The sequence below is a fragment of the Conger conger genome, chromosome 11 (assembly GCF_963514075.1).
Source record: "Conger conger chromosome 11, fConCon1.1, whole genome shotgun sequence".
Lineage (NCBI taxonomy): Eukaryota > Metazoa > Chordata > Actinopteri > Anguilliformes > Congridae > Conger > Conger conger.
The window spans coordinates 40,457,696-40,477,087 of NC_083770.1; the positions used below are offsets into that span (position 1 = coordinate 40,457,696).

Genomic DNA, 19,392 nt, shown 5'->3' on the forward strand with positions numbered 1-19,392 from the left:
TCAACCCTCTCATTCATTATAGCTAGAAAAGGTAGAGTGAGACGTTTCCATGCTCCAGGACAGAATGGGAGTAGAGGAGGTGACGGGTAACAGGAGAAAAGGTGTTACACAGGAAGTACAGGTGGAGCACTCGGGTTCATTCAGGAAGTGGGCCGAGACTCCCTGCCACCACTCCCGAGCCAACTCATATCTTCAAAATGGATGTCGCAGATCTGAACAAAATGCTAATTAAGAGTGGATACAGCCGCTAAATAAACACACGTAAGGTGCTGGTGATCGTAGCAATTTATTACCAAGTTACCAGAGCTGCGATGACAGTAAAATAAAATAAAATAAAAAAGAAAGCAATGTACAGAGCTTAAGTGTGCAATGCCTGTTAATTAAAGTGGAACAGTGCCAAACCGGCATGAGAGGATGAGGAATTCCACTACATTTCTGTCGGTTTAAACACAAACTTAAATAAGAAAAGAAGAGGGTTGATTTAAAGTTGTCTTTTATTTAAAAACAAGTCACCACTTCAACACAACTCCCAGGCTTCATTAATATGCTGCTTAAATCAGTGGCAGAAAAAAAAAAAGAAAGAAAAAAGAATGACTTCCATCTTCTGCACAATTCAAAATGGATGCCACTCATGGGCAGGCATGTGAATTAAACAATCAAACCTACAGGTAAATATGCAACAACCCAGCCTAACAGAGAGGACACACTCTCCTACGCATACTCAGGAAATTCTGCCTTCCATCCAACTCACCTACTAAAAATAAATCTACTCAAAACTGTACACAGTTTCTCCTGTAACCACGCGAAGTATTTCCAGGTCAAGGGTGAGGGAGACTGGGAGTGTTAACGGAGTGACATCAGAATGGAGCAGTCGGCATGGAAACCTGTAGAGTGAGTCTCGTGGTTTTTGTGAGTTTTGTTGCAGTACAGGTTATCAAGGTGTACGGAGGACTTCAGGGTTAAGGCCAAAACTGTGCTGGGGGTGTGTGTGTGTGTGTGTGTGTGTGTGTGTGGGTGTGTGTACGTTTCCTCTCTCGGAGTGGACTCTGGGACTTGGCGACTCGTTTTCCCAGATCTTCCCGTTGGGGTTCTTCCTCTCCCGGCACTCCTCTCGTCTCTACGCCTCCAGCTCGAACCCAAGCCCAAGCTTGTGGCCCCCGGCATTGAAGTTCTTGCCGTCGATGAGGGCGGAGAGAGTGACCTTCACTCCTGCAGAGAGAGAGAGAGCAAGCGAGAGAGAGAGAGAGAGGGCAGCGGGACAGTGATTGAAAGCTGGGTTGAGCAATTCTGAATTGTGGGGGCTATAGAGTCCTATAGTTTGTGGTCCTGAAACCCAGAAGATTTAGCATTATTGAGCCATGGGTTCCCTCGGTAGATTTCCCACATTTTTCCTCCGTAGGGGGATTTTGATTCCTGCTGCAGGTTAATGTACGCCTTCACGTTCTGTTCTAGGAGTTAAATTACATCCGTTAATATTGCAACCATGAATTTCAAAGCTGTTATGTGCTTTAGAAATATAAGTTGCTAACAACTTGCTATATTGAAACTACAATGTTAAGGTCGCTGGTATAAAACTTGAGTGGTGGCTGGTGCAGTTTCAATGCAGCAACTTGTGAGCAATCTGCTTTTTTTAAAGAACATGCCAGCTGATATTCACGGTTGCGATATTAATGGATGCAGTTCAACTCGTAGAACAAAACAAGAACCTCTCTTAGGCTTACATTAACCACAACAGCAGGAATAAAAATCCAAATGTAAAAAAGCGCGGGAGATCTGCCAGAGCACACAGGTAATTATAACAGTGTTATAACACCGGTGTGTGTTAATGGTGCTCACCTGGCCTCAGGCTCTGTGTGTGTGTGTGTGTGTGTGTGTGTGTGTGTGTGTGTGTGTGTGTGTGTGTGTGTGAGTGTGTGTGTGAGTGTGTGTGTGTGTGGGTGTGTGTGAGTGTGAATATGTGAGTGTGTGTGTGTGTTTACAGCACTCACCTGGCCTCAGGCTCTGTGTGTACCCCACTCCCACCAGACTGGCATTGTTCACTTTGGCCTGCAGGGGAAGAACCAGGAAGTCAGACACATTCCAGCCAATCAGGAGCAGCGGTCTACATGCAGGGCTGAATATCTGAATATCCCACCCCATTGGTCAGTTCAGGGCTGATGATGCACTTAGCCAGCAGTATAAGCTGAATAAACTGTGTACTGTGTGCTAAACACTGACACTACCGCTCCAGATGGATGGGGTCATTTGATGAAAACAATTTTAAATCACCATTTCACCAGTTTTCAAAATTCACTTTGGCAATTCATTCAAGTTTTCAAAAATGCAGTGTGATCGTTTGTTTCCAAAGTCAGGGCAGCCTATAGCCTAGTGGTTAATTTGGAAGGTTGTTGGTTCAAGTCCTGGTGTAGCCACGATTAGATCCGCACAGCTTTTGGCCCCTTGAGCAAGGCCCTTAACCCCACATTGCTCCAGGGGGGGTGGTCCCCTGCTTAGTCTAATCTACTGTAAGTCTCTTTGGATAAAAGCGTCAGCTAAATAACTGTAATGTCATGTAAAGTCTGAAGTGGTGTGAATGCTGGGGCAGGGCTGTCACTCACAGATAGGGACGCGTCCTTGTCCAGCTGGTATTTGGCTCCGATGCCGAAGCGAGTGTTGTTGCTGCCGGCCGTCCAGGCCAGGCTCACCGCCGTCTCCAGCTCCGCGTTCACCTTCTGGTAGATCGAGCCGCCAAACTCAGTCCCGTCGTTCCTGAAACACCATCGATCGTCAGTCACAGAGCCACTGAGCGCCCAGTCAGTCAGTCACAGCCCCACTGAGCGCGCCCAGTCAGTCAGTCACAGCCCCACTGAGCGTGCCCAGTCAGTCAGTCACAGAGCCACTGAGCGAGCCCAGTCAGTCAGTCACAGCACCACTGAGAGCGCCCACTCAGTCAGTCACAGAGCCACTGAGCGCGCCCAGTCAGTCAGTCACAGAGCCACTGAGCGCGCCCAGTCAGTCAGTCACAGCCCCACTGAGCGCGCCCAGTCAGTCAGTCACAGCCCCACTGAGCGCGCCCAGTCAGTCAGTCACAGAGCCACTGAGCGCCCAGTCAGTCAGTCACAGAGCCACTGAGCGCGCCCAGTCAGTCAGTCACAGCCCCACTGAGCGCGCCCAGTCAGTCAGTCACAGAGCCACTGAGCGCCCAGTCAGTCAGTCACAGAGCCACTGAGCGAGCCCAGTCAGTCACAGCCCCACTGAGCGCGCCCAGTCAGTCAGTCACAGCCCCACTGAGCGCGCCCAGTCAGTCAGTCACAGCCCCACTGAGCGAGCCCAGTCAGTCAGTCACAGCACCACTGAGAGCGCCCAGTCAGTCAGTCACAGAGCCACTGAGCGCGCCCAGTCAGTCAGTCACAGAGCCACTGAGCGCGCCCAGTCAGTCAGTCACAGCCCCACTGAGCGCGCCCAGTCAGTCAGTCACAGCCCCACCGAGTGTGCCCAGTCAGTCAGTCACAGAGCCACTGAGCGCGCCCAGTCAGTCAGTCACAGCCCCACTGAGCGCGCCCAGTCAGTCAGTCACAGCCCCACTGAGCGCGCCCAGTCAGTCAGTCACAGAGCCACTGAGCGCGCCCAGTCAGTCAGTCACAGAGCCACTGAGCGAGCCCAGTCAGTCACAGCCCCACTGAGCGCGCCCAGTCAGTCAGTCACAGCCCCACCGAGTGTGCCCAGTCAGTCAGTCACAGAGCCACTGAGCGCGCCCAGTCAGTCACAGAGCCACTGAGCGCGCCCAGTCAGTCAGTCACAGCCCCACCGAGTGTGCCCAGTCAGTCAGTCACAGCCCCACTGAGCGCGCCCAGTCAGTCAGTCACAGAGCCACTGAGCGAGCCCAGTCAGTCACAGCCCCACTGAGCGCGCCCAGTCAGTCACAGCACATGTACTCACACGTTGGTGTGCAGCTGGAAGTCCCCGGCCTTGTAGCCCAGGGAGAAGTTGTTCTGGGCCAGTTTGGACTTGGAGGTGTCGAAGGCCATCTGGTACCCGGCCAGCCAGCCCTCGTAGCCCAGGACCGCCGCCGCGTGCACGGTCGGCCCGGCGAAGTCGAAGTCCACGTCGCAGCCCAGGTTGATGTAGTCGCGCTTGTAGCCGGTCTTCAACTTCCCGCTCTTCTTCCTGAAACGGGAGCGGCATTACGATCCCGAGGACGCCAGCATGGAGTGCACTCGGTGCAGAGGAATGATTCAGTACGTTCACCTAATTTACACTTTATTACTATAGCGCTTTTCCACAGAAGGCTGTCCCAAAGTCGTTTTACAGAGGACTGAAGGGAAGGAAAAAGTGTTGAATGTAAAAGGGAGAGCGTGTGTGTATTTAAATGAGTGGCTGTTTATTGTATTCTAATGTACTCCTATTTCTATGTGTATGCTTTGGCAATATTTGCCCTGTATTTGGCATAAATGTATTTTATGGCAATAAAGCATTATGAATTTGAGTGTGAGTGTGTGTATTCAAATGAGTTAGTGCGTGTTCAACAGTGCATAGGAGCTTTACCCCGTGTTTGGTACAAATGATGTGTCAAAGGTCAGCTTCAGCCCCTGAGCCAACTGTAGAGAGAAACAGAGAACATTAGCTACTGCTATGGTTTCAACACCAATTCTGCCCAACTTCTGCTCAAACAGAACAGTGAGCCACACTAAATGCACCGATTGTGACCATCTCATTAAACCGGGAGGCAACTGCCAATCAGACCCAACCAGGAGTTTGAGCTAGTAAGGCTGATGGCGATTTTGGTTGCCATGGTGTTGCCGGGCAGGGCAGCGGCGACTCACCTGGTCCTCCAGGGTGATCTCAGAGGTCAGGGTGTTGTCAGTGTTCCACTTCTGACTGAAACTCAGGCCCAGGTCCTTCGCCTTGTACTTGGTCTCCAGGTTACCTCCAGCTTTCCCTGTGTCCGTGTTACTGGAGCCAGAGGTGTTAAACTCCTGAGAGAGGGGGGGAGAGAGAGAGAGAGAGAGAGAGAGAGAGAGAGAGAGAGAGAGAGAGAGAGAGAGAGAGAATGAGAGTATGTAAGTGAATAAAAGAGAGAGGGAGAAATGGAGAGGGAACAAAGGAGAGAAATAAAGGTCAGGAAGAACGGAAGCGAGACAGAGGGAGGGAGAGGGGGAAAAAGGAATCAATGACAATGAAATCGTGAATGAAATCGGGAGAAAGGTAGAGAGGGAATGAAGGAGGGAAGAAGAGGTCAGGCAGAATAGAAGATCTGTCAGCGAACCCTGACCCTGAAGCGACAGCTACGCTAACACTGAGGCCCTGGTGTGTAGAGCCACGCACGCGCACACACTCTTACCATCTGAGAGCGTCCACACAGGCAGCAGGGAGGAAACAGAGAAGATCAGTTAGAGCTGGAATACAGGACGCACGCACACAAGCAACCCCATGTTCACACGCTCCCGCACACAATAAGAGTTCATAAGGATAGCGCATGAGTGTTAAAATAGGAGTGCCCTACAGTTCAGTTACTATATGCTTAGAATTTTTTTTTTCACCATTTCAAATCATGGATTTTTGGACAATACGGTGATAAATGACCTGCAGGCCAGTCTTCTGGTGCAGAGAGGTAGCGAGCGCTAACACTGGCTAACATTAACTGCTGGAGCAGAGCGAGCGCTAACGCTGGTTAACATTAACAGCTGGAGCAAAACGAGTGCTAACACTGGCTAACATCAACAGCTGGAGCAGAGAGAGAGTGAGCACTAAAGCAGGCTAACATTAACAGCTGGTGCAGAGAGGCAGCAAGCGCTAACACTGGCTAACAGTAACAGCTGGAGCAAAGAGAGTGCTAACACTGGCTAACATCAACAGCTGGAGCAGAGAGATAGTGAGCACTAACGCAGGCTAACATTAACAGCTGGAGCCGAGAGGTAGCGAGCGCTAACAGTGGCTAACAGCAACAGCTGGAGCCGAGAGGTGGCGAGCGCTAACACTGGCTAACAGTAACAGCTTGCAGACAGAAGGGGGCATAGGCAGCCAGTGGACAGCAGATCAATAGATCAATGTCCGAGCCAACAGACTGATCAGCAGAGGGGAGGGAGAGCGACTCGCACACAGAGCTACAGGACGTGCCGACACTCACAACTCCACTCTGGGACTTTGTCTTCAGATCGATCTTCACGGTCCCGAAACCTGGAAGAGAGGGGGGTGGAGAGGAGAGGTTTGCAGTAATAGAAGCATTGAGATGATTGTTCAGAAGTGTTTATCTGTCACAGGACACAGGATCAATATCAGTCAACGACCAGTGTAGTCAAATCTCAAGACTGTTTTTTGTAAAAACAGGACACTTATATGTTACCAAGCAGGAGCTACCTGTGCTGTATTAGAGTTTATGACAAGGTGTAGAATCTGGAACAATGTAAAGTATATCGGTTGAGGGATATTAATGACGGTGATTTTGAACAGCTCAGTAGGAAGTGGGATAATTAATTCTATACAACACAATGACATATGCTCCAGCAAAGAGCATCTGCACCAGGCACACACTCTTCCCTGAAAATGGGACTCCCCCACACTTAGGGTCATGGGTCAATAGGTCACTGACAAGCCGTCCAGGGGAAGTGATTTGCTCTAAATGCAGATGTATGGCTCCGGGGGGATGGGGGGGAAGCAAACTCATGAAATATGCAGGAGCTCTTAATGCCCCCACTGACCCCTCCCCCAGTCAACTGAACACCCAGCCCTCACTCTGAATCTCTCCACAGCAGCAGCGTAACAGCATCCTGTGCGTGCGCGTGCGTGCGCGCATCTGTACGCATGCATGTGCGTGTCTGTACATGTGTGCGTGCGTGCGTGCGTGCTTGCGTGCGTGCGTGCGCCTGAGCATTTTTCCAGTTTTCCCTTGTTTATGAGAAACTCTGCTGGCAGAGGGTTCTCTCAGTGACTCAGGCTGATGGGCTGTGAGACTGCAGGGCAGGAAGGCCCGTGCCAGCTTCACTGGCTCCTGCGGATAAACATGTCCAGACGAGTGTGCATGCGTGTGCGTGTGTGTGTGTGCGTGAGCGAGCATGTGTGTGCGAGTGTGAGCCCTACCGTAGCCCTTGGCAAAGATGTCTTTGGCAGACTTGCCCAGGTCAGCATACGCGGGAGGAACAGCCATGGCGTCTGAGAGGGGACAGGAAAAGGGGCGGGGTTAGTGCAACAAGTTAGTGCAACACTTCTCTGATTGGCCACTCTTCCTGAGCAAGAAAACACGAACACATCCTTTGAAGAAGTTTTTTTTTTTTTTGGCAAAGATCGACCTGTGGATGCACCTCTCCCCATCTATAACTGGCTTTGAACTGACGTTTGAAAGAGCGAGGACATTCTATTTGCCTAAATTACATTCTTGTTCCCCCGTCTTCACCTTTTTCTCGCTTCCCTTCCCCCCCCCCAATGGGTGGAGCTAGGAGCAAGAATATTAGCAAGGAAAGGAAGGTGGTGAAAGAGAAGGGACTGAAGTGAGCCCTGGGTCATGAGAATCGGCAGAACCAGCGCGACCCCAGCAGACCCTGCGGCTCTCCAGGACCAGCGCTGGGGACCCCTGTTCCATCTGGCAGAGTGGAAACATGCGTGCGCATGAGGACAAGGTTGTGTTGTGCAGCGTCTGGCCAGACTGAAAAACGAGACGCAGTTTTTTACGGTCACCGATTTGAGATGCTTCCTCTAGCAGCTTACCAACAAAGTAAACACTGCTCGTCACAACAGCCAATCAGGGAAACCCAACCCACGCTCTCAGCCAATCCGAGCTCCCTTAGTCAACAGCCAGATATAGACTGGAAAAGTAGGCCAGGCTAAAGGTGATTGGCTCATACACTGCTGAAAATTCCATCATTACTCGGAGGGTTGGCACATTTTATTTAGAGGTTTCCACACTATTGTGACTAACCTCCCAGTCCTGCCCACAGCTATGACACAGCAGAACTGTATTCACCCACTTGGCTTCAGCGAGACATGATTGCAGCATACACAAGCAGACTCTTTTTGCCACTACACCAGTCCCACTGTTTACAGAAACACGGCCCAAGCGCTAAGCCCACTAGCTTTCACTGCTACTCAGCTCGGATTGGCCAAGAGGATGGGTTGGGCTTCCCTGATTGGCTGTTGTGAGGAGCAGTGTTTACTTTGTTGGTACCCTGCTAGATGAAGCATCTATAATCGGTGATCATAAAACTGCGTCTCATATTTCAGTCTGGCCAGACACTTGCCAACACAACCTTGTCCTCATGTGCATGCATGTTTCTGCACTGCCAGATGGAACCCCACGCTGGTCCTGGAGAGCCACAGGGTCTGCTGGGGTTGGGCTGGTTCTGCTGTCTCTATGCGCTTAGTCACGCTGAAATCAAAATGAACTTTTTTTCCCCCTCCATTTAGTAAATGCTTCATAACCATACAAACACGTTTTAAACTATATATTCCATGAAATTAATACAATTGTGATACTTCTGTATTTTCACACTGAACCTTTTTCCCCTCCCATCCACTTCCTGAAAAACAGTTTGAACTGAGATTTTGTCATCATGTACCAGTGTATTTCGTGCAGCACGCATTCTCCCCAGAGCCATAGGCTACAGCTCTGCTTCCCCCTCCTCATTTAGCGTCAGTCAAACCGACTCCCAGCCCTTCAAAAACACTCCCTGAAGATTAGATTCACTTGAATATACAGCATATCACAGAAGCTAGACCTGCTCGGACTTCCGTTTCAGCTTGTCATGAAGTGATCGATTAAAACAGTGACACTGCTAACATGCTTCACTAGCGATGACGATTACACTCACGGTCCTAGTCCTCAACGAGCTCCTGCCAGAAGCCATTTCCTACATCAGCCCTGGAACTCCACTCTCCTGACTACGGCTGCCTCAGCATGCAGTAAGGGTCTTGGCACAAAATGGCCGCCGCAGATAACCCAGGTGGGGGTTTAGCTGTGAGCGAGGCGAGTTTCCCCATTTCACTGTGCGAGGGGCCTTTCGCACTATCAGTGTTTTTGGACTTTAGTGTAATCAGTGTGTGAGGAGCGTGTGTATGTGTGTGTGCGTGCGGGGGGCGTGTGTATGAAGGTGACTTTCTGCCGAGCAGGGTCTGTTCTGTCTCATGAGGTCGGATCCTAGCACCCCCACTCCCATTAACCCTAACCCCTCCCCATCTCCTCCCTGCTAACCCCGCCCCCCTTCCCACAGTCCAGCTGCTTTCTTTGTTCTCTCTCTCTTTCCTTCTTTATCTTTCTTTTCTGCCAACTTGCTCACAGAATATTTATACCCTTCTTATTTAGGTCTCCCCTGTGCTTCATGTCCCCCCAATAATATAAGGTTTCTTTTGCCTATTCATTTTTTATTTATTTTTGTATTAAAGCAGGCCACATTATATCCATCGCTCACAACCGAAGCGTGTAAATGTTCAGTTCACGTTCGGATTAACTATGAGGTTTAATCAGAACATCAGCTCCGTGAAGTCGGATTTCAGAGCCAGTCTGAGTCAACAAATCTACCTCAAAGCCACTGATCATAATTCACAGCAGATCACGGATCTCCTGCACGCTACAGGTCCAGCCAATCGCATCGCTCTGTGCTGGTCACATGATCAGAATCTCTGGTAAAAGGATAACCATGTTACCCACATTTACAGGCCTGCTGTCCTTCAGAAGTGAACTACAGGTTACGTTCCCATGGCGTTAATGAGTGTCACCAGATTCCAATCTCTGGTATTCACCGTCTCAGTGCTGATCTAGGATCAGTTTTTTCCCTCTCCATATTATTATTTTTCCTATCCACTCTGCGCTGAAAGGTTAAACTGGTCCTAGATAAGAGCTTGAACTCATTAAGTATCCCAGACCCAGAGCATTGCCCCACACACAATTTACAAAAACAACTACAGCAAACTTGCGCAAAGACAGAGATTGCCAGTGCATTGCAGATATGACTGAACTGGGTTACTTTATAATATTCCAGGTAAAAAACCCTGCACTGTGCCTTTAAGAGATACTGCTGCACTAAACACAGCTCAGCGCTGAGACAGCAGCATTGTCACAACGTTGAGGGAACGTTACGGGCTGCCCTGGGGGAGCAGGGGAATGGAGGGGGCGTCCTGAATTTGCCTGTGTCAGCCCACCCCCCCACTGAACCCCCGGGGACTCAACTCTATTATTAGACCCAGTGAATCTGACACTGAGCTTCATGTGACCTGAGACTTATGAAATACGTTGTTTTCCCAAACCTGAATGAGTTCCCCTTCTACGCCCACCCCCCTCCAATCCCCAACCCCCAATCCCCCAAATCTGACATCAGACACAACTCGGTAACAAACACCCCTGCACTGGTTGACCCCTGCACGCGAAACAGACTGTGGGGGATACAGCACTGATCGAGTCACTCCATCTGAGGACACATGGGAGCTACAACCTACAGCAAACCCAATCTGAATCCAACTCAAAGAGCTTCATCCATGCATGACAGGACAGCGCAGGCATTGGTCTGTGTGACATTGGTCATCCCACCATTTTGATGTCGAGGTTAACAAAGAGCAAACCATCTGCTTCGGGTGAGAAGACGCTATACTGAGAACGCCAACATAAAGGCTAGCAGTAGCGCTAATGCTACAACGGGTTCGGTTTTCTGTACGGAGGAAGCCCAAGAAAAGGGCACGGCTACTCGCTGTGTCACTCTGCCCTGCAGTAAAGACACTTAACCACTAGAGGGCGGAAAACTACGAACAGTGCCAGTTCAGTTGTGGTTATGATAATAGCTTAAGACATTCAAATGAATGTGATAAGCAATGTGTCGGTTAGATAAGGGCGTGTGCAACAGAGTTGCACCTCAGGAATGTGCCAAGACTATCTGCGGTGGCGTGACTAATACAGTGTGGCATACTCAACGTGGAATTATATGCGCCATAATTTCACAATACTGTAAGGTTACTTACGACGGGTACATAAAGACACTGCATGCCTTCTATAAAAAAAATAGATATAATAACATGTGAATATCCTCAATTGTAATAACGGGCAATACCTGCTACGTGTGTAGATAGATGCAATACTAGCGGCCACAATCAATAGAAACAATATCCATCTCAGTCAGTCATGCACCTTTAAGGAATACATACACGGCATTTAATGCGCTATGCTACCACTTCAAACACGTATTTCAAAAGAATATAATGCAATGCGAAGTTTGCTTGCACTACATTAGATACAGCAGCATAGCCACTTAATGTATTAGTAAGGAGATACATGGATACTATTAATTGAGTGGTCTGTTTGTCACGTGGGTCTTTTACACTCATTTAAATTCAGTATTTAACTGAATTAAATAGCCAAGCTATTTTTTCCAGAATCTCTCCAGATTCGAATACCTTCCAAAGCTCTCACGTTCAGAGCATGTGCTCTGACAGAATAATATCACACACCGAGCCAAGCGTCAAATAATGTAATACAAACGAGCTACAATGCATTTTAAACGAATAAAGCCTACTGCTTGGAATAGCAACGTTTAACTTTTTTGGGCTTAACATCTTATTGTTATTGAACAACCTTGCAGAGCTGTGAGCATTACTACAATTGACCATCCGTCACATCACCTTCGCTTTGGTTCTTCACACAATGGAAACGGATTCCGTGGCCGTTACATCAGACAATGTGCCGTGAGAAAAATCTGTCAGCTTATTACTGTCGTCATACTGACACGATTATTTCCCTATATTACTTAAAACCCCACTTGGTAATACGATATCAGGATACAAGTTAAACCGGGCGGTTGGGAGATAAGCTATCATGACATATAGTGAAAGTAAAACCGCAAGCAATCCCGAGATCATCTTCATTTTGCAGTTGGGTCTGTTCTTCCCGTTCCTTAATGAGCCTTTCCCCTGATAGCCAAATAAATGTATTTTAAAAAGTAAAATACGCCATACGGAAATTCAGTTATAGTGCTGCAATATACCCAACGTTTCCTTTCGGAATTCCCATCCTGACACACGAGGAGCCAACACAATACAACCATAGTACAAGTAAGTTCGCAAGATGGCTAGCTATTAACATTAACATCCAAAAGTCTGACAACATTTCATCACCCTACTTTCAACGGCTTTCGAGACATGGGAAGACGGTTTAAAATATATATGCGGGTGGATTCGTTCATATCCGGCCTCGCCTATACAGTCAGTGCCAATGATCTTGGTATTGAGATTGGGAAGCAAGGCCCTCGTATACTGCGCTGGCTAGCTAACTGAGCAGTGTATGCTGGCGCTTGGGCTATAGCTATAGCTGACACGAATGAAAGAAAAGCACGGCAACCCAACTGGAAATTACATGTTACACACCAAAAACATTCCCAGTTCCCACAACGTAATCGCGCAGTTCTTACCGTTTCGTTGTGAGCAGCACTAGGCAGCACGGTGCTTCGGGTCGTACTGGAGCGCTAGGGCACGGTGAAGGAGAGAGGGGTGTGCAATGCGCAGGCGCAATCCTCGCCGTGGGGGGCGGGGAGAGTGGCAGCTGTTGTATAATTGTTATTGGTGATGTTGGTGTAATATATCATATCGTACTTCTCGAATAATCTTGACGTTTTTCGTTGTTTGATCAAATCAGGTTATTAAAAAATGTTTACTTCTTTGTGAAATTTTGTTGATGTTACATATTGTTACATGCTAACGAACACCATTGCTTGCAGAGGACACAATAATTTAACCAGGAGAACCTACCCCTCGCCCAAGTATCCCATAGAAAACGCCCAAGTATCCGAAAGGAATTCATTTTCTGTACGGCTAGGCAGGTAATAACAAAAACATTACAGTGTTTTCTAATACGTCACATGAGCCTTAACACTATGTGGCTACCAGATTATGTCTAATGTTTAACAGAAAATATTCCAGCTAAATATAGAGTCTGGAAAAAAAATCAGAACAAAGCACTGAATGCATGCATGTTGCATGCATGTTGCATGATGCATGTTGAAATTAGTATTCACTACAAAATCACTTGCACTCGAAAATGTAGCATGCTTCTGTATAAAAAATAAAATATCTGGTAACAATTGGTATTCGTAGAATATTTATTTCATTGTGTTGCTATTTTACCGCCAGTTAATTTCCATGGAGCGCCTTTTTACAGCAGCGTGCCGAAAGGGGGCGCGCTGCTAACCAGGGTTGCTATGGTGACGCGTGTAGCTTGTGGAAACATGAACGTCATCATTGTGCGTGTTAATCGGGGTGATCGGTTCGTGTTAAGCTCCTGTTTGTGGTTTTAATTTAGTTACTAACGTAGACGTTATACAAAAGGTATGTATCGTATAGTGCTGCTGTGTTCCCATTGAACTTCCTCACATATTGGTGCCGTTGACTTCACCGACGATTGCACCTGGCTATTTACAACTAGACTAGGTAGGCTAACGTTAACTGCTTGATAGCTAGTAATAAGCTGGCGTTATGTAACTTGTTGCTAAACCTGGCTCGCTAATGCTTATTTTGGTGGCATGGCATTTTAGCAAGGTTGTCATTGCTAGTGAATGGCAAGTCCTAGCTCTGCGTAGCAATTATTGTGTGTGCCAATAATACAATTGTTTATTCAGTCCGGCGGGAATTGATTCAGTATTTTAATAAAGTGGCATAGGGTTGTCAGCTATGAAGTATCTAACCATCGTTGACTAGCATCGGTAATTCACAAGTACTCTATCTATAGCTAACTATATGGTTTTCAAAATATTTATTTTAGTTTTATATTTAATTAGTCTGAAATAAATGTGATAAGATGTGACACCTAGTTCTAACTGTCGTTATAAATTATAATGTATATTAAAACAACGTATGTTTTGCTAGCTAGGTCATGGTTTGTTCATGAACTACAAGTAGATAAATGGCCTAAGGGTTTTTCATTATTACTGTTTGGTCTGGCCTATTATGTTGCAGTAATGTGTGAAGGTCCCTCTATGATATCTGGACCCATCCCCCCGGATCCCACACTTTTCCCCGAGTATTATAGACGACCTGCCTCCGGTAATGTAGCCTTCGTCCTGCCAAGCTAAATTTAGGATAAAATTCAGTCGTGTAATACAATTTTTTATTCCCGGATCACAATTTAATATGTACATAGACTACATATTGGTAATTTACGATTCTGGAATAACTGTACCATTGTCGATAGGAAGCACCTTTAATCCCTTTAATTACGTTCGTCCTCGTCGCTGTCCCCGTCTCGTGTTCTCTCCGCAGCCAGAGGGCGTTTGGAGGGGAACGCCGAGGCGAAAGCAGCCTTGTTGTTGGGTCCTTTAGCCCCAGATCCCACACTGCATCCGGGGTGCTACAGCGCACGACCTGCACCTCCCCCTCGGATCGGCTCCAATGCCACCCACATCCTGGAGAGGGGTCGCAAAGGGGTGGTGGGGTCTCTACTCTCGCTGGAGGGCGTCTCTCTAAACCCCAGCCCTCCTAGACTCAGTAAGGGCACACCTCATTCTTCATTAATAAACACACCACATCAGAGTAGGTCTGCAAATTGCAAACCCCCCTGTGCCTGTGTAGGACATAACTCAAAAGGGGGCCACCAAAGAAAATTTGGCCTCGACCCTCCAATAGTTTAGAACCGGCCCTGCACCTCATTAATAAGCATCATTACATTTTGTGTGAGTTGTAGCTTTGAGGGTATATGAATATCTGCTACGTTACAGTCCAGGCTTTTGGCAGACGCTCTTATCCAAAGCGGCGTACAACAAAGTGTATAAGAATGCTAAAGACAACGTTTACATTGTTCAGGTGTGTTCCTATATGCTGTCATCCATATTCTGCCACCATATACAGGATCATGGGCAGCTCCCCTGTGTACAGAGCCCATAGTGCACAGTGCCCCCAGACCAGAGTTTTACCTGCTCTCTATGGTGTCTCAGAGCAGCATGTGCGGGATTATGGGAAGGAGAATGTGCGGAGGCTCCGGGAAATCCAGAGGCGGTGCCGGGAACAGGAAGCGGAGAGGGAGCGCAGCCGTCCTGTTCCTGTCAAGGCCCTCTGGACCTCGCCCAAGTACCAGGATGTAGCGTCCAAAGTGATGACCCATCTGCAGGTGAGGGGCAGCTCGACAGGGGGCAGCCTGTAGCCTAGTGGCTAAGGTACATGACTGGTGTAGCCACAATAAGATCCACACAGCTGTTGGGCCCCTGAGCAAGGCCCTTAACCCCATATTGCTCCAGGGGGGATTGGCCCCTGCTTAATCTACTCAACTTTGAATAAAAGCATCAGCTAAATAACAAGTAGGAGAGGAGGGTCAGGCCTATTTATTGTCATATGCACTTGAATTATTTGACCCAGTTGTAAACATAGAAAAGCCCACTTTATATAAAAAGGAAAAAAAACATTTTTGCATACTTGGTCATAATGAATCAAGCTATGGTTTAGCTGGTATATTCTGCGACTTTAAATATTTAAATAAAATTAAATAAAATGTAGATGTCCTAATGCTGCAACTTCCATTATCGTCCAGTAGATGGTGCTCTATCTGAATTTTCAAAGACAGAATTCTGCATTTAACTGTGCTGTCATTGACAGAATTTCACATGAAAACAAATACACACATTCATCTACATATGTATGGTAGTAATGGTCTAGTAATGTAGTTTTCTGTAATTCCAGTCTGTGTTTTCCTTCTCTCCCCCTCTCCCAGGAGACCAGTCCCCCCAAGAAGCCGGAATGCCAGAATTTCCTGAAAGGACATTCCCGCTCCGGATCTGCCAGTCTGCCCCGCCCACGCACCAGCCCCTCCCCTAACACAAGCTCCTCCCCCCACTCTGAGGTCAGCCTTGTATGAGTGACACTTCTGGAATTAAATATGTGATGTTTCTTATGCCATCAGCGAGTTTGAACATTACAGATTAACCCCAGGTTCTTCACACTGCAGTACAGGCATATGTTTCTGTTGTACCACAGCAGCTGTGTGTGAGTGCAAACACCCGCGTGTGCTGCTGTGAAGCTTTTGTAGATGAGGCTGTCTGCTGTATTCAGTAATGTTGGTGTTAATGTTGTTGTGTTCAGTAATGTTGTTGCTGACATGTTGTGTTGACGTGTTGAGTCATGTTGGTGCTGCCACTGTGCAGATGTGGGTACAGGGCAGAGCTGTGTGCCATGTTGAGTAATGTTATGTTGTTGTGTTGGGCAGATGTGGGTGCAGGGCAGAGCTGTGTGCTGTGCTGAGTAATGTTATGTTGTTGTGTTGGGCAGGGCTGTGTTGAGTAATGTTATGTTGTTGTGTTGTGCAGGGCTGTGTTGAGTAATGTTGTGTTGTGTTGTGCAGATGTGGGTGCAGGGCAGAGCTGTGGACTTTGTCAGCTACAACGCCCGTTCTGCAGGAAAGACTGTTCTACGCCGCTCGCAGTCGCTGCAGAACCTGTCCCCCAAACAAGCTCCGCCCACCTCGTCACAGAAGGGCCGTGTGCCACAATAGTGAGTGACACCCAATAACCACACCCTGCACTGCAGTACCCTGAGAGCTCAGCCAATCACCACACCCTACACTGCAGTACCCAATAGAGTTCAGCCAATCACCACACCTGACACTGCAGAACCCAATAGAGTTCAGCCAATCACCATACCTGACACTGCAGTACCCAATAGAGTTCAGCCAATCACCACACCTGACACTGCAGTACCCAAAGAGCTCACCCAATCACCACACCCTACACTGCAGTACCCAAAGAGCTCACCCAATCACCACACCCTACACTGCAGTACCCAAAGAGCTCACCCAATCACCACACCTACACAGCAGTACCCAATAGAGTTCAGCCAATTACCACACCCTGCACTGCAGTACCCAATAGAGCTCAGCCAATCACTGAACCCTAACACCGTACTTCCAAAATAGGGGTCAGCCAATCACGGTACTCTAACACAGGTGTTCCCAAATATTCCATTTAATTCAATTCAATTTTATTTGTATAACGCTTTTAACAGAGGACTGGCACAGACTCTACAGAGTAAAGGGGAGTGAACCCATTTACTCCAGCTTTGAGGTGAAAGGGCTTGTGCCAGTGTGGGTCAAGGTGCATCCTAATGCCGCAGAAATGAGAAATCTCCATCACACTCTCTGTCTCCCTCTCTGCAGTCTGGAGGAGAGGAAAGAACAGTGGCGTCGTGAGGCAGAGGACAAGAGGAGGAACACGCCTGATCCCTCCATCCCGCCCGGACACACCCTCATGTCCGAGCAGGAGAGGTTGGAGACGCTGGAGTCTCTGAAAGACAGTACGCCATCTTCACATCACTCTTAGCCCACTGCTTTCAGTCTCTTAATCGGCCACACACATCAGCGTTCTCTTCCTGGTTGTAGTATCTAAACCGCCCACAAAACGCAGTGACGTTGGTTTTTTGAGAAGTCCGTAACCATGCCCCCAGAGCCCAATTCCCCCTCCCCCTCCGCCTCCTGTGGTCAGCTCTCTGTGTTGACATTCATTTTGACATCAATTTTCTACCAAAATTGCAATTGTTTACTAGAATGGAACACAAATCGAAAGCTCCATTATGATATGGAAAGCTCAAAAACACCTAAAAATATGTGTGTGGGCCTTTAAAGACCATAGGCCATGTTCAAACCCCACCCATTTCAGTAGCATGAAGACAGTACTCCTTCTTTAAACTCTTAACTTGACTGACTGACTCTAATCATGACTGACTTCCTTGCTGGACCTTTTGATCAGTAAGTAGTTTGTATTCTTTATAGTTTCTGTATAAGTGATGAAACCTCCTCCTCTGCAGCCCAGCAGTCTCTGGTGAAGGACCTTCTCTCTCTCCCTGTCCGAGTCGACACCCTGAGTGTCCGCACACGCAGAACTCAGCTGGACCGCAAGCTGTCCGAGGTGGAGGAGGCCATCAAGATCTTCTCCAGGGACAGGGTCTACATCAAGATCGATTCCTAACAGCCCCAAACGGACTGTTGTCCTCACTCTGCTATCCCGCGTGTGAGGTTTTTCATTGGACTGAGCACGTAGAGAAAACACTGCAGTCAATGTTTACCTGCAGAAGAAACGTAACCGAAATCTCCTCCCACTTCCAGTATAACCAGGAGGCATTTTTGGCTGAAGCTGTGATGCTCTCCCATCATAATGACTTGTTAAAATATGATCTTCTGATTTTCATACAGCTGCCAGCTCTGTCCAGCGCTGAGGCTCTACCCATGGGCCATTCGCTGGGCTTCGTGGATGTTTGGAGGTTGTGGTCTGGGTGGCTGGGTTTGAGGGTGGTGCTGTAGCCCATGGGGACACTGGCAGTCTGTAACCTTGGCCATCCATATGGGTGCGGTGTTCCATAGATGCTATAGACCCACCAGATCTGCATGGGTGCGCTGTACCATAGACTATAGACCCTCCAGATCTACATGGGTTCGCAGTACCATAGACCAACGAGATCTGCATGTGTAGCAGGGTTAGCTCTGCTAATTCTCTAGGAAAGCGAAGGCTTGTACCGGGTTAACTTTAAAAAAACGTTGTTTCCCTTGGCTAGAGTACCATAGACGCTATAGACCCAGCAGGTACTCCACTCTATTCCTGTCCATGAAACTTCCCAATTTATTATGATTTCTGAGTATTTGAGATGGTGTGGCCAAGTACAATACGGTGGTATTGTATCATCAGAAAATATCAGATAGAAAGCTCAGCAATACAGTTAATGTATTTTTGTTTTTAAAAGTAGTTGCACTTTCATGACATACTTACAAACACAAATTTCCCACATTTTCTGACTGTCTGAAATGTCCTTGGATGTACATTAGTGTATTCACGTTATCAGATGATATGCATCGTATATGTGTATTAACATTATCATATATATGCAATCATCCAGGTACCGTACAAACATGGTACAGATTTTACAATAAAATGAAGAGTATTTTAGAGCTTCTGGTGAACGTGGGAATAAACGGATTATGACAAAGAAATTAATCAAAGTGTGTATTCAGCTCCAGGTTGTCACTTTTAAAGGAATATTCACTGTCTGGGATTGTTGTACACAATACCAATCTGACATACAGAGTGTGATGTCATTAGCCAGGTCTAATATGACTTCTCTGTGAAATCCCAAAATGGAGGTCAAATTAATGTTACATCGCAGATGGATAGTGATACTCTGGCAGTCTGTGATGCTTGCTGTATATATTTATTAATGTTTCATTTTTTTAGTGCTTATGAAGGCATAATGCAGTTCTCATGAAGGTTTTTATAAAATTGCACTTCACAGGAGTGTCTCAGATTTCCAAAATTGTGTCCCACTAAGAATTACCACAAGGAATATATTGCCTGTTGAGTCTTTACCCAACGTTTCAGTTTTTGAAGGAATATTGGTGTAAGTATATTTTTCATCATAATTTATTTCCAATTTCAATAAACCTTCAAGAATGATTTCAATTGCTATAAGGTAGCCTTGTGT

At 47.4% G+C, this 19,392-nt stretch overlaps 2 protein-coding genes across 4 annotated transcripts; one reads left to right on the plus strand and one right to left on the minus strand.

The window, feature by feature from the left end:
- Positions 1-476: 476 nt before the first annotated feature.
- Positions 477-12,472, minus strand: vdac3 (voltage-dependent anion channel 3). Its single transcript, XM_061261455.1, has 9 exons — positions 12,360-12,472; positions 7,057-7,128; positions 6,107-6,156; positions 4,803-4,955; positions 4,525-4,577; positions 3,919-4,146; positions 2,598-2,748; positions 1,989-2,046; positions 477-1,209 (listed from the first exon to the last, which is right to left on the minus strand). Exons 2-9 carry the CDS (start codon positions 7,121-7,123, stop codon positions 1,118-1,120), a joined length of 852 nt encoding a protein of 283 aa, XP_061117439.1. The 5' UTR covers positions 7,124-7,128; positions 12,360-12,472; the 3' UTR covers positions 477-1,117.
- On the plus strand, positions 10,398-19,379 carry enkd1 (enkurin domain containing 1). 3 transcript variants are annotated; one of them, XM_061261453.1, is made up of 9 exons: positions 10,398-10,536; positions 12,666-12,767; positions 13,900-13,986; positions 14,203-14,427; positions 14,874-15,046; positions 15,644-15,772; positions 16,271-16,419; positions 17,081-17,217; positions 17,728-19,379. In XM_061261453.1, the coding sequence occupies exons 3-9, from the start codon at positions 13,902-13,904 to the stop codon at positions 17,886-17,888; spliced, it is 1,059 nt and encodes a 352-aa protein (XP_061117437.1). In that variant the 5' UTR covers positions 10,398-10,536; positions 12,666-12,767; positions 13,900-13,901; the 3' UTR covers positions 17,889-19,379. The 3 variants fall into 3 exon arrangements, with proteins under 3 accessions (XP_061117437.1, XP_061117438.1, XP_061117436.1); XM_061261454.1 differs by lacking the exons at positions 10,398-10,536; positions 12,666-12,767 and adding an exon at positions 13,193-13,272; XM_061261452.1 differs by lacking the exons at positions 10,398-10,536; positions 12,666-12,767 and adding an exon at positions 13,194-13,374.
- The last annotated feature ends 13 nt before the right edge of the window (positions 19,380-19,392 follow it).

Bases quoted from the DNA above. Each gene is read 5' to 3' on its own strand.
- vdac3 (XM_061261455.1), bottom strand. From the start codon at position 7,123: ATGGCTGTTCCTCCCGCGTATGCTGACCTGGGCAAGTCTGCCAAAGAC. The intron at 4,578-4,802 runs GTGAGTCGCCGC...TTCTCTCTACAG, and splicing joins AGATCACCCTGGAGGACCAG to TTGGCTCAGGGGCTGAAGCT. The intron at 4,147-4,524 runs GTAAAGCTCCTA...CTCCCGTTTCAG, and splicing joins TCATTTGTACCAAACACGGG to GAAGAAGAGCGGGAAGTTGA.
- enkd1 (XM_061261453.1), top strand. From the start codon at position 13,902: ATGTGTGAAGGTCCCTCTATGATATCTGGACCCATCCCCCCGGATCCC. The intron at 15,773-16,270 runs GTCAGCCTTGTA...TGTGTTGTGCAG, and splicing joins GCTCCTCCCCCCACTCTGAG to ATGTGGGTGCAGGGCAGAGC. The intron at 16,420-17,080 runs GTGAGTGACACC...CCCTCTCTGCAG, and splicing joins AAGGGCCGTGTGCCACAATA to TCTGGAGGAGAGGAAAGAAC.